This window comes from Desmodus rotundus, chromosome 10 (genome assembly GCF_022682495.2).
Source record: "Desmodus rotundus isolate HL8 chromosome 10, HLdesRot8A.1, whole genome shotgun sequence".
NCBI classification, from domain to species: domain Eukaryota; kingdom Metazoa; phylum Chordata; class Mammalia; order Chiroptera; family Phyllostomidae; genus Desmodus; species Desmodus rotundus.
The window spans coordinates 113,417,490-113,435,348 of NC_071396.1; the positions used below are offsets into that span (position 1 = coordinate 113,417,490).

Sequence of the window (17,859 nt, forward strand, 5' to 3'; positions counted from 1 at the left end):
GCGTGGGTGTCCTCTGAGCTCAGCGTGGCCTTGCTCCCACAAGCAGGTGCCACTGTGCCGTGACCTGGGAGGGGCATCCACTGCACCCTTTTCCCAAGGCCCCTGTCATCCCACGATGGACATGCGCTCCACTGAGCAAAGCAACTTGACCCTGCCCAAGAAAAGGAAACAACTCAGCCCCAAAACTTTAACCTTTTTACCATAGGTTTTAAGCAGGCCTTCCTAGTAATGAATAAACATTTATCAGCCATTGCTAGGAAATAAACCAAATACTTCAATCGTAGTAATAACATCACACTCGGCGTGCTGTGTTCTCTGCACTATTGCAAGGGTGGCATGCCGGTCACCACAGAGCAGGTGGTTGTATTCCATCCCACACACACAGACCCCGAGGCCCAGTTTGCCCCTGGCAGGGGCTAGGAAGGTGGAGAGAACTGGGCCAACAAAGGGGAGGCCTGGCTGCATTGATAAGGCAGCGCCTCTGCTGGTGTGTTACCCACTTAAACCTCAGCAGTCCTGTGATGCAGGTGTTGTTTTGTCTGCATTGTACAGATGAAACGGATTCAGAGGTCAAGTGGCGGACTGCCCTGGTTTGCTCAGGACTTGGATTTTTCGGGACTTTCAGTACGCAGGCTGAAAACATCCAGGCAAGCAGGGGCAAGTTGGTTCCCTACTCAAAGGTCAGTTTCCTCCCCAAAGTGACATGTCACTTGATGATGCAATACTATGTCTGAGACCCTGCTATCTAGACTTGTATGTAGCTCTTCAGTGCTGCGATACACAGGGAAATCTGATCCAAGATGTCCTTTCCAATACCAACATCAACAGGAGCCGCCCGCTGTGCCAGGTGCCAGGCGCCGTAGGGACGTCTTGTGGGTGCAGTGGAGAGGGAGGGACGCTTTGGTTGGGTTAGGGTTAGGGTTCCCACAACAATGGAAGATGCACGGTTTTGCTTTGTAGATGCTTGAGGGTGTTTCCCCATGTTTTCCCCATGTTACTAATAGCTGAACTTTTTTTTCTTTAAATCCTCACCAAGGATAAGTTTTCACCGATTTTAGAGGATGGAAGGCGGGTGGGGAGAGAGCGAGTGAGAAACATCCATTGGTTGCCTCCCGCACGCACCCCCACTGGGGGTGGAACTTGAAACCTTTTTGGTGAACAGGGCGGGTAAGTCGCTTGGCCAGGGCCTTGCCGGACTGTTTATTCACCAAGGAGTAAAAAGTCCATGCGGGAGTCACTTCCAGAAAACTTTTTTTTAGGTTTAAAAACGTGAGCTGAATTGTATTCTGTTATTATAATTTTAGTGTTTTCAAACCAGTTCTCTTCTCCTGGGTGGTCAGAGTAAATACCTAAACGGACATTTCTTACATCCGAAGCTTCACTTCGTAGCACAGCTGCCAACTGACGCTTCCAGAATTTAGGTTTTCCGTTCTGCAGCGATTAGACTTCAGTGTGAGAATTTTTCTAATTTTCAATGATTTGTATTACTTAGTCTTTAAAAGTGGCTACAAGTTTAAAAATCATTTTTGCAGTGGAGATGTTACATAGGGAAACTCCTTATCTTCGGTGGCTGTGCCCCCAGAACGTACTCCGCACAGCGGCTGCCTGCAGTGAGTGCAGTCCTCAACTCCGGTGTTTCGTGGTCCCCGAGCCATCGAGTGAAGATGTAAATATCAACGGAAGTTCAAGTCGAGATCACATTATCAGGTTTTCCACAATGCACAGCTAAATTCACCTGCACCACCAACCTCCCAGGCCTATGATAGGGCACATGAAGACAGCCTAAGCAGTGTGACAGTTTGGGGTCTTCCGTCCAGGGGGGGTGCCTGATAAAACAGATTAAAATCAAAATCTGTTGTATCTGATAGAGGTCTTTAAATCCACCACATTATCAGTTTGAAAACAAATACTAATACTAGTCATTCACACAAATCACACAAATGATCTATTTACACACCTTGAGAAGAAAAAAGTATATAATACTGTTAAATAGTAATTGAAGTTTATTTTTTACAGCCTCTAAAAGAAGGTGCTTCCCTCAGTGGCTAGTGTGGTTCAGTGGGTTGAGCACCAACCAGCCTGCAAACCTCGAGTTCTCTGCTCGGACTTCTGGTCAGGGCGGGTGCTTGGGTTCCAGGCCAGGCCCCCAGCTGGGGGCGTGTGAGAGAGGCAGTGGATCGCTGATTCTCTCCCACATGGATGTTTCTATTCCTCTCTGTCTCCCTCCCTTCCCCTCTCTCTAAAAAATAAAAATAAAATAAAATCTTAATAAAATAAATAAAGAAGGTCCTTCCCAAACCACTTTATCCCACTCATAAAACCATGAGCAGTATGATTGTTTATTTTTAAACAGAGTACATAAAGTCCTTTTCAGAAGGGAAGATTTTCCAATAAAAAGTTAAAATTTTGTTAATATTTAAATTATAAACCCAAATCCAGCAACCATATAGACATGTTTACTATGTATAAACCAAAATCGTGTGCTTATACTTTCCAATACAAATTCAGAATTAGTTGCCAGGAATGATTATATTTTTTCAGAAATTAGTTTCTTGCAGTTTATAACCCACTATATGGAAATTTTAATACAATGGTAAATAATTTACGTAAAAGTAAATGAGAAAGTTGAATAATTAATAGCAGTGAATAATAATAAGGCTTTAATAGGTTCAATAGTTTTTCTTAAGAGGGTTTTCCCTGAAAATACTGGAAGGAGCTTTCAAACAGACTTAGTGATAAGGTTTTCTCCTTACAAGGAAAGTGTCTTTGGCCTAAACAGCAGAGGAGCTTCATCTGCAATTTGCTGCTGTCTTGTGGAAAATGATTTCTGAAAACAATGGGGAATGCGTGAGAATTCATTTTAGAGAGATTATGCATTTTGCAGGGGAGGTAATTTTTGGTTATTTTAAAATGTAACTTTGTCTAGATTTTATAAGTACTTTTTTAAAAAAAAGGTTTTTGTTTATTTTTAGACAGAGGGAGAGAAACATCAACGTGTGGTTGCTTCTCACGCACCCCCTGTGGGGACCTGGCCTGCAACCCAGGCACATGCCCTGAGTGGGAATCAAACTGGTGACCCTTTTGGCACTCAGTCCACTGAGCTACACCAGCCAGGGCTATTAGTGCTTTCAAATAACTAGAGTGAATGTGTAGGCCAGTAAGACAACTTACAGGAAAGAAGGGGACACAGTAGCGGATGCTCTGGTCAAACTCCAAGTTCAGCCCCTGCCTGTGACTGCTCTCCCCTCTAGTCACATGACAAGGATGCTAACAAAGGCCTGCTGCCTGCTCGGTTCTAAGGCGAGTGCTCTTTGGTAACTTACTAGAAAATCAAGAACCTCCATGTAGAACTGCATGTTGCTACTACAGGGGTTCTTTGTGCTGTTTTCTGGTCACTGTTTCACCGTCAACTTGTTTCATTCTCAGGTGGTGGTAGTGAACGTCTTTGTCCAATATGCCACTAATTTAGAAGATAGCAGAATACACATATATCAACACCCAGTACCATACAATTTTCTAGCAATATTCCAGCTATTTCTTGCCAATTTTTTTGTCTTCTATATAACAGTGTTAATGGATTTGACGACTAAAGGTAAACGTTGAGATACTAAAAATAGATGTATTGCTACGGAAATGTTAAACATAGTATCAGTTCAGTATTTTAAAAATGAAAATGACAAACTCGGTAACTTCAATATGAGACATATTCAATAATGAAGTTAGATTATCTGGGGATAATACCATATTTAAAGTTTTTATCATTTTGTGTCCCACTTGGAAATAAGTCCTTAAATACATGTTTAGAGCTGCACAATGTTGTCCAATTGAAACATACTTGTTTCCAGGATCAAAATATTTACCCATAATAGCTGAGGGACTTAGTAATATTTAAACAAAATACCCAATCTAATTTCTCAACACTTAAGAAGTTCTGAATATGAACCGTTTAACCCTATTTTATCATATCTGAGAACCTGCGCCAAGTTCTCGCTGCACCTTGCCTGTGTTGCCACTGCCGGTGTGGCGGGGAGGAGGTGAATTAAGTAATTGCATGAGAAGTGGCCTCAATATCACACGTTCTGCTGTCCCTGCACCAGAAATAGAGAACGGTTTTTGCCGCTTCCTGAACGGTTCGAAGCTGCTGATTTGCCGTGACCTGCACAAGGACAGATTAGTGGGCATCTGTACCGTGCTCTCCTACTGGTTTCTAAAGTGACTGCAAAAAAGTTAGAAAAGATTGTTATCTTCCTAGACAGGAAGATGCAGAGAGGTGAGAACACAGTGTATTCTTGGAGACAACCCCCGGTCTCTGTGCTCTGTCAGTTGAAGTCCGCCTCAACCTCGGTTGTTCGGCTGCATGCCCGTCACTATGGAGATGACCGCACGGGCCTCGAGAGCGAGACTGGCCCTCCCGCCTGGTCTGCATGCTTTGGCCACCAGGTTCCTCTGTCTGTGAGGATGGCACAGTGCAGGAGGGACCTCCAGGAAGACAGGGCCGGAATGGTTAGTGTTTAATTTAAAACTCAGTGTTCATTTATTTAAGAAATTAAGCTGCTAGCTACATTGATTGGGTAATGTTATACTCTCCCAACAGTGTTTCCAACCATTACCACACTGTTTGCTGCATCCAGTCAGGCGGTGCAGTTGTGACTTGTCCCGTGACTAGTGCTCACGTCCATTGCTTGATTAAATGGGGTCTGGCAAGCTTCGCACTGTGAAAGTCCGCTATTTCCCTTTGTAATGAATACCTGTGTGGGCAGGTACTTTGAAATTATGCAAATGTCCTATTCCTCATTAAAACTAAAGCATTAAGTGTGTGCATACTCGAAGATTACCCGCAAAATTATTTTATTTCACTATACGTGGGACAACTATAGTAGAACAACAATTTTAAAAAAAGGAAAAAAACCCCAATGCCCTGAAGGGGGGAAACAAAAAAGTTCTCTATACAGACAATACCTTTCTTGCTCAATCAGTGAAGGATCCTTGGACCAGATTTCCCTGGGAATGTGCTGTGTACATTTGTCTGCCTGTTGAAGCCTATATCAGACTGGATGACGTGTCCAGTATTGGGAAGATGCTAATAAGAATACAAAGGGCAGCTTGAGACCCAATAACACAAGATAAAGTGCTTCAGCTGTTGAAGACATTCCCTGTTTCACGATGCTTTGCAGATACTGCGTTTTTATCATCATCGAGGCAGAACCTCCACAGACAAACAACTCACGTGACTCGCTTTATTGCAACACTTGATTTACTGGGAGACTCGCTTTATTGTGGTGGTCTGGAACCAAACCTGCAGTACCTCCGAGGTGTGTTCGGACATAATTTTGGATAAGTGTGGCCTTCATCACCATATTATAAAGTGCAGGTTTCTAAAGTTGGCCAAAACCTGTCATTAATGTTGGGCCGAAAATGTTCAAATGACTCACTGGAGGCTCCTGGGATTCCCGTAAAGCCTGTGCTACTCTGGTCTGTGTTCAGGCTGCTCCAGACCCTCTTTCTCACATTCTCACAGTCTCCCCTGTGAGTTGGTGTCATGTAGCTACAGACCAAAAGCATGAGCTGCCCTAAATGTTTATTTTATGTTTAATATTTATTGGCTTTAGAGAGAGAGGAAAGTGTTGGGGAGAGAGAGAGGGAGAGACATTGATGCATCACCGGTTGCTTCTTGTGTGAGCCCTACTGGGGATGGAACCCCCAACCTTGGGGTATCGGGTCAACGCTCCGACCACCTGAGCTACCTGGCCAGGTGCCTTGTTTCAGAACTCTGTCTGCAAGTCTGGCCCCCCGGCCAGCCTGGTGTTTCTCTCTTGGACAGGGGCTGTAATTCTGGGCCTCTGTGACTGAATTCTGCACTGAACAGCACATTTAGTGAAATTAAATGAAAATCCAATATTGGGTAGCACAATTTGGCAATCTATATTAAAGGGTTTAGAGACACATGTTCTCTATGGTCTAGTAATTCAATGTTTAGGAGTTGATTCTAATGAAATAATTAGAAATAAGTGAATTCAAGAAACACAGCACTGTATAAAGGCTAAACATTGGAAACATCTTAAATATTCAATAATGGAATTATATCCAAAATTATGGCTGTATTTATCTATGCAGCTTTTGAAAACCATATTTTCTAAGAACACTGAATGAAAATGTCCTTTATATAACACAAGGCAACATCAACAGGCTGCCAAACTGCATCCTCACAATGTTGTAAAATATGTAAGTGTAAATGCAGAAAATAAACACATCGGAATATACCAAAAAGTTAACAAAACTGAATGCTGATTAATGTGATTAGTGGTGATTTTCACTTTTTCCCTTTCATTTCTTCGTATTCTCTACATTTCTTTTACAGTAAGTTTACATATAGTAAATGTATAATTATATAACTTATAAATTATAATTCTTTACAGTATGTTTTGTGAGGATTTTCTCTGGGTAGTAACAATCGATGCCCTCTTTCCGTCAGCGCGTGCTTCTCCATGAGCCTTGGCAGAAGTCTTCCTTTCCCTCTACTTTGGCAGAAGTCTCTCCCTCTAGTCTGGCTGCGCCGGGTGTGCGGTAGGAGTTTGCTGCCTGCATAGCCTTCGTCCTGACCACCCACCACCTGGCAGTTAGTACAGATAGGTGTGGTTCCATGTCAGGCAAGACCAGGCAAAAATCGGCCCAAAGCAGCCCCCTTCCCAGACAAGGTGGTGGGAATGGGGGCGAGGTCGAGGGAGAAAGCGCCGGCGCAGAGTTGGGAGCGAGGCACCAGCGGTGGGGCTTTGCTTCTAGCCTCGGGCTCGGGATGGCGCGGGCAGAAACGCTCACCTTCCGCCACCCGCAGACTCCCAGACAGCCCTCGGAAGACTGGACCCAAGAGTTCTGAGGGCGGGCCCTCGGGGCGGAGAGCGGGGCTTGCAGGAGGGTGTTGTGGGAACCCGGAGAGGGTTTAATGGGTCCGGGGGATCGGGGGCGGGCCCTTGTGGGGCGGGCCCTCCGGGCGCGGGGCAGGGATTGGGGGGAAGATCCTGGGGGCCGGTTTTCGGTTGCAGGGCTAGTCCCGGGGGGCGGGTCCTTGGGGAGCGGGGCGGGGTTGGGGGCGGGTCCTTGGAGCGTGGGGCGGGGATTTACGACCAGTGCCCTGGGTGGCGCGCGCCGGCGTCCTCCGCCCCTCCCGCGCGCGACCGCTGGAGTACCCGAGGCGCGCGGCCAGCCCAGCTCGGGCCGCCGCAGTGCTAGCAGTGCCGTGGCCGGGGACCGCGGGCCGGGGCCGGGGCCGGGGCCGAGGCCGCGGCGGGGGGCGCCGCCCCCAGCGTTTGTCTGCAGACCCTAGAGTGGGGCGAGAGCGAAGACAGGGCTGAGCGGGGCCGGAACCATGAACCGGAGTTTCCACAAGTCTCAGACCCTGCGCTTCTACAGCTGCAGCGCGGTGGAAGTCAAGAGCAAGGTGAGCCCGGCCGGCGGTCTGCGCCCCCGGTGAATGAATGGGTTCTCGGCGGGTACTGCGCGGTGAGGGGGCCTGTGCGGGCGACGGCTTTGGCGCGCGGACGCCGTCTGCGCTGTGCAGGGTCCGGCCGCCCTTCCCGCCCCTGCGCGCACACAAAGCCCGCAGCCCGATGCATCCAGCGGGAGCCCGGGCGCTTGGAAGGCTGAGCTGTGGCCAGGGCCGCGCGGTCTCGGGACCCTCCGCGGGAGCGGCTCTTTTGTTACACGAGCGGGAGGCTCCCGGCACGCCGGAGGGTGCGGGGGCTTCGGGGGCCCGGCCGGGGGAAGGCCCTGACCGTGCCGCCTCCTTAGCTGCGGAGGAACCTCGGAACCCGCGAGGGTGAAACTGCAGATAGCCCCGACCCTTGGACCCGACCCCAGTCTCCCGGCGCGCCCCCGGCCGAACCTCCCCGGGCGCGCCCGCCGCGGCTGCTCCCTCTGCCTGCGCCCAGCCCGAGCGTGCCCGAACTTGTGGGCAGCAGTGTGCGCTTTGGTTCCTAGCTGATAGGATCTGGCGCTTCTGTACTTTGCAGGGGTGGCTCCTTCGCCCTAGACGCTTTTGTCTGCAAGGGTCTAGGTGGGGAACCCCGCGGGCAGAGGAGGAGCTGCAGCTGTTCGGGGTGCTGGAGAAGGGGCCCCCTCGGGCCTTTCGCCGATACTGTCTGGTAGCCGGCCCTCTAGCTTTTCTCTTTGCGCTCCTTCCCTGTGGTCCAGCCGGGCAGAGCAGCCCGGGAGGTGGCTCTGACCCCCACCTGTGCACAGTTTTGGGGCGGGTGCACCCTGGCCAGGTCTCTGGGGAGACGAGTCAGCGGCTCCATACCTGGGCTGCCCCTACCGGAGAAGGGGGTCCTCTGGTGTGGGATTTCCAGGGCATCCGCGGACGAAGGGGCTTGTGAGGGTTTCGAAGCTGCAGTGAGTTGCAGGATTTTATTCTCATCTGCACTCTTACAGACTTTTTATGAACCTTTATTTTCCAATAAAATCAATCCCGTCCCCCCAATGATGATTCTGTGGTCCTCGCTCCCACCCATCCGCTCTTTAGCCGGGCAGTGCCCCGCCCCCCCCATTCAAATGTGCCCCTGAGTCGTGTGGGAGAAAAACCCACAGGCATGAGTGGGAGTTCCAAATAACTGTTGATTTGTTTAGCTCAGAGGGAATGTGGCTTTTTTAGCTTGTTGTCCACTACAATAGCTGAGCAGTGTGGCGTTTCATGTTTTAAACTTTGTTTTGAGATTGTCCTAGATTCCCAGGCAGCTGTAGGATAAAATACAGACTCCTCAAAGGTGACATCTTGTAGACAGTGCCCATCCAGGACCTCAGCAGATGCTTTGGCATGTGCAGCCATGGCCACTTCTGTCGTGTGCACATTCCTGCCACTACCAGCACTGCCACAGGGCCCCTCTTGCTGCCCCTCCACAGTGGCTGCTGGCACTGACACCAATGCTGTTCTGGGTCACACCTGCCACTTTCCCTGTGCTCAGTCCCGTGGGAGCTGGCAGCTGCCTGCTGCACAACTCCTGGGGGTCCGCCGGGAGCAAACACCCTCCCAAAGGCCTCCTCCTGCCAGTCTGGACTGCAGGCTGCAGGGGGCTGGAGAGTGAGGGCCTGCCTCGGCCTCCTGGGGCACTGGGGCACTTGGGCTGTGGGTGCGGGGTGGCCCAGCGGGTACCTCATGCCTCCCAGATCCTGGATTCAAGTTCAAACGCAGTGAACGCTCCCCTGGGGCTGAGTGGCAGAGCCGGAGTTTTGGTTGAATTTGGGAGCACTCCTGGAAGGTCCGACCAACCGGGTGGTTCTACAGCCCCTGTCCCTGCTGCTTGTGCCCAGGCTCCACATGGCTCTTCCCTCTGCTCAGCCTCCCACTGACCCTCTTAGCTGTTCGTGTTTGCTCTCAGTGAGTCCATCTCTGCAGGGAGCCTTTATTTCTGCTGTCAAAATCCAGGAGGAGCCCTGGCTGAAGTGTCTCAGTGGGTTGGAGTGTCCACTGGAGCCGAAGGGTTGCAGTTTTGATTTTGGGTCAGGGCTCATGCCTAGGTTGCTAGTTCAAGCCTCAATTCCTGATCCCAGGTCTAGGTGCATGGGAGGTGATTGATGCTTCTCTCGCATTGATGTTTTTCTCTCACATCGATGATTCTCTTTGCCTTCTTCTGTCTCTAAAATCAATGAGAAAAATAATGTCCTTGGTAAAGATTTAAAAAAAAATACAGAAGGCAGCCCTGGCTGGTGTGGTTCAGTGGATTGAGTGCCAGCCTAAGAACCAAAGGGTCGTTGGTTCGATTCCCAGTCAGGGCACATGCCTGGGTTGCAGGCCAGGTCCCCAGTAGGGGGTGTGTGAGAGGCAACCACACCTTGATCCTTCTCGCCCTCTCTTCCTCCCTCCTTTCCCCTGTCTAAAATATATAAATAAAACATTTTTTAAAAGATACAGGAGGCAGAACTCTGTGACAGGGATGTCTGCATTTGACCATAACTCCTGGGTTTGTGTGTGAGGACAATGGTGCCAGGGGAGCTGAGTCCAGATGGTTCTGACACCTACCAGCCCCGTGAGCTTTCAGGCAAGTTGTTTGGCTTCTCCGAGCCTCAGTGACTCACCTGTGAAACAGGCAGGGGCTCTGTCACCTCTGCAGACCAAATGAGCTGACGGGTGAGAAAGTGCCCTGGAAACTGCTCGGGTCCCACAGTTGTCAGAGTTCAGGCCGCAGGTCAGGGTTCTGTTGCATTTCGGGATATTGGATCTGAAGTCATCTCTGATCCTCTCAGTATAGTTGAGATCAGCCACCTGTCACAGCTGGTCCATTCCCAAAGCTTTGGGGACATTATTTCTTGCCCTGGTGGCTCTCCCGTCATGTAGCCTCTTACGCTTCCCCAGATAGTTTTCCTTAGTACCTGTGATTCCCCAGTCTTGGCTGCAGGCCCCCCATCTTTCCACCTACTTGGGCTTCTGCCTCTCCTCCCGTGAGAGCTGCCGTGCGGGCAGGGGCCCCTGTGCAAGCTTCGGGAAGAAGCCTTGGCCCAGGGAGGGCAGCAGGGAGGGCAGTGCTGGGAGTGTCTGCGGGAGCACAGTGACTGGAGACCACGTGTCATCTGGGGAGAAGGTAGAAAGTGACACACTGCCATCGAGGACTCCTTGGTGTCTTTGACCACATCAGTGCTCCTCAGTCCCACCCATCTCAGGCACCCGTGGGGGCCTGAGAAAGCAAAGGGACACAGGTCTGCCGTCTCAGGAGCGTGCCCTCACTGGCCCCACGCTGGTCTTGTCCATGTTCCCTGGTCCCTTCGGAAATGCGGTCTCTGAGCCTTCCCAGTCATGACGGCCCTCCCGAGAGCCCGTCCCCTGCCTCCACCAGGTGGGCGCCCCTGTCCTCTGGCCCCTTTTCTGTGTTCCCTCATCCTAGGGCCCTTTGTCACATGCTGGCTCTAAGCAGGGACCGGGACATTTGGGGGGAATAACACGATGGAAGCTTTTAACACAGCTTTTTGCTACTTTGTTTAAATAATGTTGGAGGCCTTTCAGACTCTCAACAAATATGTGGTCGTTGTAGATGTGGAAGCCAGATCAGGCAGAGGAGGGGTAATTCTCGCGACCAAAGGGGAGCCACTGCCCGGGCTGCGCACGCTGCTGGCCCTTCCACGCAGAGCAGGTGCCTGCGGCTTCACTTCCCAGAACCCGGACCCGGTATCGCGGGCATGGCGCCCCGTCCGCTGCACCTTCCCTTGCATTGCGAGGGTTTTCTCCTGTCGTAGGTATTTTTAGAAAACATGTTATAAAAATGACTACACAATATCCTATCTTATTTGTGAACTCTAATTAATTTGACCAATATCCTGTCTCAAATTTTTTCTATAATAGTGCTGTAACATCTTTATATTTAAATCTTTATAGAAATATATAAAGTATATATACTTTTATTAAATCAGTGTAGAACTCTTATTTCTTTTATTTTTTGTTGTACAAAGTTTTTGTTTTTTTATTAAAACATTTTTCTATACTTTTGTTATTTCTTGAGGACAAATTCCTAGAAGCCAAATTACTGGGTGAAGGCTTTGGATACATATTGCTGAATTTTCTGACAGAAAGTTTCTCCTAAGGCCCGTGCACCCTGTTTCCGGTCAGTCCGTCCCTCCCGACTGACTGGTTTTCTTACTCGGTCCCCAGCGCTAGATCAGTGCGGTGCTGTCTCTTGGTTCCAGTTAGCGTCTCGGGTTGGTGAGCTGTGCTCTGTGCGCCTGTCTCTCCCCTGCACCCTTTCCTCTTTCCTGCTCTGCCCTCCCTGGGCCGTGAGCTGCTGGGCCAGCCACGGCTGACAGTGCTGGCGTGACCGTGCTCTGAGTCCATGTGTCCCCTGGTCCCCACATCTCGTCTCTGGCTGCCCGCCCGCAGGGACTCGCCCTTCCGTCTGCTGCGCTGGCTCCTGGCCGGGCTCCCCACGGGCGCTGGGCCCTCGCCTTCTGAGGCCCGTTGGGAACTGCCTGACACGGTTTGACTCACCTGTGTGTCGGCTACACCCTTTTAAGGCTCTGGTTTTGTATCTGTGTGTGCCCCACTCAGACAGGTTCGGTGACTTGATTTGTGGTGTGGCACCTAGAGGAGACTCCTAGGGGATGGGGGGGATGCCAGTCTGTGGGCACTGCGGGCGTTGATAGTAAGCCTGCGTGGCAGGGAGCCTTATGAACCTTCCTTGGGGCCCCAGCCAGCTGGGCTCAGGCCCTTCCCTAGCACCCCTGGCATTTCAGACAGCTGGCTCCCCCCACCGCAGGAAGGGAGGAGTGTCGAGGGTTGGAAGAGGCAACCGTGTTCTAGGTGTTGGAATCTCTTGTTTGTGAGTCGGCACCAAGGGGAGGCCCCCTGACGTCTCCCATGATGATGGGCCCTCCTGGGCTTCTAGAAGCCAGCAAGGAAGCAGGCTGGAGTGACTACAGCAGGGGCCTGTGGCTTGGATGCCTAAGGGGTCCTAAGGCTCACTCGTTCCACTGGCTGTTGTCATGGTGACTGGCTCCCCACTTCCTGGCCAAGATTTCTGCTCTCCTGTCAACCCAGAGCACCCCTGATGGCCCAGGCTGGACATTGCCCTCAGTACAGGCTGCGTGCACAAGTATTTCTTCAAATTTATTAACCACCCACCCCAGGTAGATACGTGTTCATGTGCCAGACGCTGTTCAGAAGGCATTGTGATTGCGAAGAATAGCTCACCAGTCCCCACTGCGACCCTGCGGGATGGGTCCTGTGTGCTCTCCCATCCTAACAACACGGAGTCCAGGGCAGTCGTGGAGCTGCCCCAGGTTGGAGTCCACTCGCTCTCCCACCGCTGTCCTCACTCAGGCAGCCCTGAATTCTGGGTCCCTATTGGCGCGGGTGTTCCTGGCTTGTGCTGCGTGGGGCCCCTTGGCTCTGTGGATCTAGAGCCAGGGAGGGTGAGGTCTTGTGCTTTTGGGGGAACAACTTCTGCTTTTCCTGCTTCTCTGCAGCTGCTTCCTGCTATGCGGCCTCGAGGGAAGTCCTCTGCTCCATAGCTGTCCCTAAAGTCTGGTCCCACCATCCACTCATTTGCTCACTCACAACCCCTGTGTGCCAGGCATGGGGCTCATGCTGGGCACCAGGGTAACCCAGCCCGTCGGTATCCCCACCTCAGGTTACGGGCCAGTGAAGGTTCATCTGGCCAGGCCAGTGAGCAGATAGGGGTTCATATCTCCTTCCGACAGGAGGTTTCGGGGCAGCCTGCTGACACCCGCCCACCCAGCAGGACCCTTCAGGAACTGCTCTTTCCTTCTTCCTCTTGTCAGCCTGCCCTCGTTGGGCCCCGGTCCCCACCTGTCCTAACCTGGGAGACTCTTCAGTCCCGTCCACCATCCCCACTGCCCTCCAACTCAGAAAGTTGGCTGCACTTCTCAGCAGTATGCTCCACGGAAAATTCAGCATCTGCAGTGAGAAGGGCAGTGCTTTGCATACAGTAGGCACCCAATAAATGTTGGGTGTGTTGGACTCAGAGGGGGAGTCACTATCTTTTCTTCGTCGCTGCTGGTTCATAAGTGGTGGTTGGGGTGCGTCAGAAGAGTATTACTTTGTGGGGAGAATCGGCAAAGCTTGACTCACTTGCTGGCTGGGCCCCAAGGCATCTCAGAGGGGTCAGCAGCCTATCCCCTCCCTGCTCGTGCCATGAGGGAGCGAGGGGACCAAGTGGGAGAAGATCTGAGCAAACAGGGGCTTTGAAAGCTGAAGGGAAACTGGTGTGGAGGCCGTGGGGATGGTGCTTCAGCACCGGCCTGCGCCCTGTCAGCGCTAGCTCTGCGTCACCACAAGCTGCCCCTGCCTCTGCCTCGTCGGCATAGGCCTTCAGGTGTCCCCTCCAGAGCCACCAGGCAGTCTGTATCACTGTGGGATAGGGCTCGCGGGATGGGCAGGGACCCAGGTTACCTTTGATCCTCAGTCCCCTGTCCCCTAAAGTCCATTCTCCCAGGTTCCTGGCATCCAGGGGTGTGTGTTCTACACCCGCCATCCATCCCTCTGTCTCCCCAAGGCCGTGCTCCACCAAGCTGGTGGCCCAGGCCCCAGCCCCAACCCAGCATCTGGTCTGTGCTCGGGGTGTGTGTGCAGCATTTTACTTGGAAGAAGAAAAAGGGCCTTTGCCACTTAAGAGAGTTGGAAAACCACCCAGGTCCTCCTGCATGGCCCGGCCATTAAATTCTTACTTTGTCCCCACCCACTCCACGGCCGGGTGCCCAGCAACCCAGTCCTTTCCTGCTGTCACCCACAGAAGCTCAGGCTCCGGAAGCTGCTGTGGCCGCCTTCCCTGCGGGGTGGTTGGGGTGGAGCTCGGTGGGGTGTCCAGTGGGCATGACAGCAAGGCGCACTGATCTCAGGCGGGCAGCGTGATCAGGCTTCATGTGCACGCACCCACCCGGTGACCACTGTTCAGGGCAAGGTGTGGAACAGTCCAGCACGTGGGAAGGCTCCTTTGTGCCTGCCTTGTCAGCCCGCAGCCCCACGTTACCCCGGCAGGGGCTCTGTCACCAAGGACGCAGTGTCAGCACGCACTGCTGTGTCCCTGAGGCCTGCCCCCACTGCAGAGGGGAGAGGGCTGGATTCCTCAGGGGTACTGGGGGTCCCTCCGAGTATCGGTCTGTGTTAGGGTCCCGGAGGCCCCCGCAGTTTGCTGTCCTGAGCCTGCACTCCTCTGGAGGCTGTGTGTGAGCTCCTTGTGGGCGCCCTGCGGTCCCCGCAGCCATCTGCACTGCCACGAGCCCCAGTTTCACAGGACGGTGGACCCGCTCAGTCTCACCCACGACTCCAGTGGCTGTTCCCGAATCAGGTGTGTGGATGCGGACCCTGGACCTGGCTGCTGTAGACTCTGAGGACTGGGAGTTCCCAGAGACCTTGAACTGAAGCTTATGGAGCATTGTCCACAAACACAGGAGGCAGAGCCGGAAGACATTCTCTGCCTTACAGAGTGGAAGGGCCCCACTGCCGATGTGCGAAGGGCTCTCCAAGTCCTTCGTTTAATCCTGTGTCTGACTTGTGGCTCTCTTGCCCTTCCAGGCACCCTGTTGTCTGCATCCGCTTCTGCGAGCCGCCCTGTTGGGCCGGGCGTCGGGGAGCATGGGTGGGCCTGGGGGCTCCTCGCAGGTCATGGGGCAGCTCAGGACACAGGCTCTTCAGTGACGGTGGGAAACCAGTTTCCCACGTGGGAGGAAGACCCAGCAGCCACCCGAGGGGTGGAGACCTGTGGAGCCACACATGTAGCTCACACCTGTGCACACCTGAGGAGAGCTGGGGCACTGCGACTGCCTCAGGGGTTTCTCCGCCCCCGGAAGTCCCCTGCCTAGTGAGCAGGTGCATTAACTTTCCACGTCACCTCAGAGTGCCTGTTGGAAGCAGGGTCCCGCGCGGTCACACTACCCAGCAGAGCTCTCTGTGCCTTTGCTTCTGAGACGTGACGTGAGCACTGGTGTGTGGTCCAGAAAGCTCCCCTCCAGTGGCCCCCTTTCGGGGACACATGCTGCTGTGGATGGATGGGCCCTGTGGCCCCTGGGTTGGGGCTGTTGGACAGCTGTGCTGGGAGCGGGACACTGAAGTGATGCTAGTATCCTGTTTTCCACGGCCTGGGGGCCTTAGCCACCGGCTCCCCACCCACAAGTCCTGACCCCACTTCCCTCACTGGTCTAGAATAATAACGGGTGTTGTTATGGCCAAACAAACCTGCGTAGGACACATGGGGGAGGTGGTGGCAGGGGCCCTGGGCAGTGGCCTCCGGCCTGTCAGCCGCCCTGCAGGGGCAGGTGTAGGAAGGCAGGGATCAGACTTCACCAGAGGGTGCTCCTCATGCCTCAAAGGAGGTGCGGGAGGTCTGTGTGCTGCGCGGATGGCAGACAGGCACCCCAGGCGTCAGGGGACACGCTTGTGAGGACGGTGTGCTGAGGAAGCCCCACTCCGTTTCTCACCTTGAGCTCAGAGTGACCAGGCCTGTCCTTACCTGTCCGGGGCTGGGAGCGTTCTGGGGACGTTGTGGCCCCTTGCTTGTCAGTGGTGCCTCTTCTTGGCTCAGGGGGTCGCAGACTCTGGTCGCAGCCTGGCTGAGCACCAGCCCTTGAGAGTGGATGGGCCATGGGGCTGCCCTAAAGTCCTATCTCAGGTGTGTTTCAGGGGTCACTCAGTCTCTGGGTTCCTTCTGGCTGCAGAGAGGAGGCCCTGGGGGCTTGACCTGGCGGTCCACTCACCCAGCCAACCATGGTCCCGGCCGGAAGTGGCAGAGGCAGGTCCTAAATGCTCAGCTGCCACTCCCGGTCCTGTCCAGCTCCCCTGCCCCTGGACCCCACTTCCTGGGAGATGGACAACACCTACCTGCTCCGACATGATCTGAAGTCACAGCTTGTGTCCCAGTACCTCCCTCCCCAGGTGTCCCGGACCCTGGCTGCCTGTGGACCCCCGAGAGCACGGCCTGTGTGTGTGGGGGGGGTGCCTGCGGGAAGTCCCTGGCTGCCTGTCTCACTTCCTCCTGTCCTGCTACATAGGCTCTTTGCAGCTGTCGCCAGAGTGCCCTCAGTGACTTCCCAGGGCCCTGGCACACCTGGACACCTCACTTAGCTGAGGCCCCTTGAATTTCACGGCAGGGTGGGCACACCTGCTGGGCTGAGTTTCTACTTGTGAGCACAGCCCTGAGAGATAATAGCCTGCTCGCAGGGGAGGGACAGACCTAAGAAAGCCATGACCCCGATCAGCACTGAGGAGGCACCTCACAGGGCAGGGGGAGTGCCCGCGACAGGCTTGCTGCTGGGAAGCCACACATGCAGGAGGGCAGCCGTGTGCGTGCCACAGAAGTTCCCTGGGAGGCGTTCGCCCCTGCCCCTGAGCTCGGCCCAGAGGAGGGGGCTCCGCGGAAGCCGGTGGTGTGTTGCTGCAGAGCCACTGCTGTTTGTGGGGTCTCTTTTGGCATGCACACTTGAGTTTGATTCTGATAACCCCACTAGGAATGTGCTTTTGCTCCTCTTTTTGCAAAGTAGGAAATTCACTCAGGTTGAAACGGCCCTGAGTCGCGCAGCCAGCAACGAGCCAGGAGTCTGCACTGGTGTATTTATCCAGGCCTCGCTCGGAGTGGCTCTGCCCCTTGGTTTGAGATGAGGCAGCCCTGGCCAGGCCGCATCCCTCCTCAGCCTGCCTCCTCCGTCTTGAGCTCATGCTGGGATGTGACTCCGCTTCCCTGTGGAGATCAGGGTCCAGGCCCCTCAGCCAAGTGGGTTTCTGGTGTGGGAATGTCCCGGGAACGTGGGACCCATGAGCAGCCCCATCTGCAGCTCATCTCCCAGCACCCAGGTCTCCCCACACCTGCACCCCAGCTCCCCTCCTTGCCTACAGAGTCAGCTGTCCTTTCCTACTGGGTGTCCCTGCCCATAAGGGGCACCCTGGTGCCTGCCTGCCCTTCCCTGTGGAGTTGTCCGCTGCTGTGGGCTCTGCAGGGCTGTCCCCTCCCCTCCAGTGTCAGCCTGGGTGCCTTTGTTCAAGAGCCTGAGGGCGGGCAGGTTCCGAGTCCTGCGGGGCCCCAGGCTGCTGTGTGTGAGTGGAGCGGGGCACTCAGTTGCTGTCAGGATGAGAGAGCGTGCACACAACGCTTGGTGCCGGCCACACCTTCTCCCCCAAACTGGAACTCTCTGCTGGGCAGAGGCCACAGGCTGGGGCCCTGAACCTCTCTGTCCTCCCCGCAGCCCTGCCCAGGCCTGCAGCACAGTGCTGGGTCCCTGGGTGCAGGTGAGACACAGGCCCACAGAGGGGACCGTGGGTGCAGTGGGCCCTCCGTCCCCAGCAGGAGCTGGGCAGCCTCTGCCAGGATGTGAGCTTGTCGGGGCAGGTCTGCCGTGCCGACGGCAGCCCCGTCATCGCCCTGGATTGCGGTGGGC

The 17,859-nt window shown here is 53.8% G+C and overlaps 1 protein-coding gene across 1 annotated transcript in view; it reads left to right on the plus strand.

Moving 5' to 3' along the window:
- The first annotated feature begins 7,168 nt into the window (after window positions 1–7,168).
- PARD6G (par-6 family cell polarity regulator gamma) overlaps window positions 7,169–17,859 on the plus strand; it is a 55,853-nt gene continuing 45,162 nt past the window's right edge. Inside the window, exon 1 of the mRNA XM_024580711.3 lies at window positions 7,169–7,435. Coding sequence (XP_024436479.1) covers window positions 7,364–7,435 — 72 coding nt within the window. The 5' untranslated portion in view covers window positions 7,169–7,363. The remainder of the gene's footprint in view (window positions 7,436–17,859) is intronic.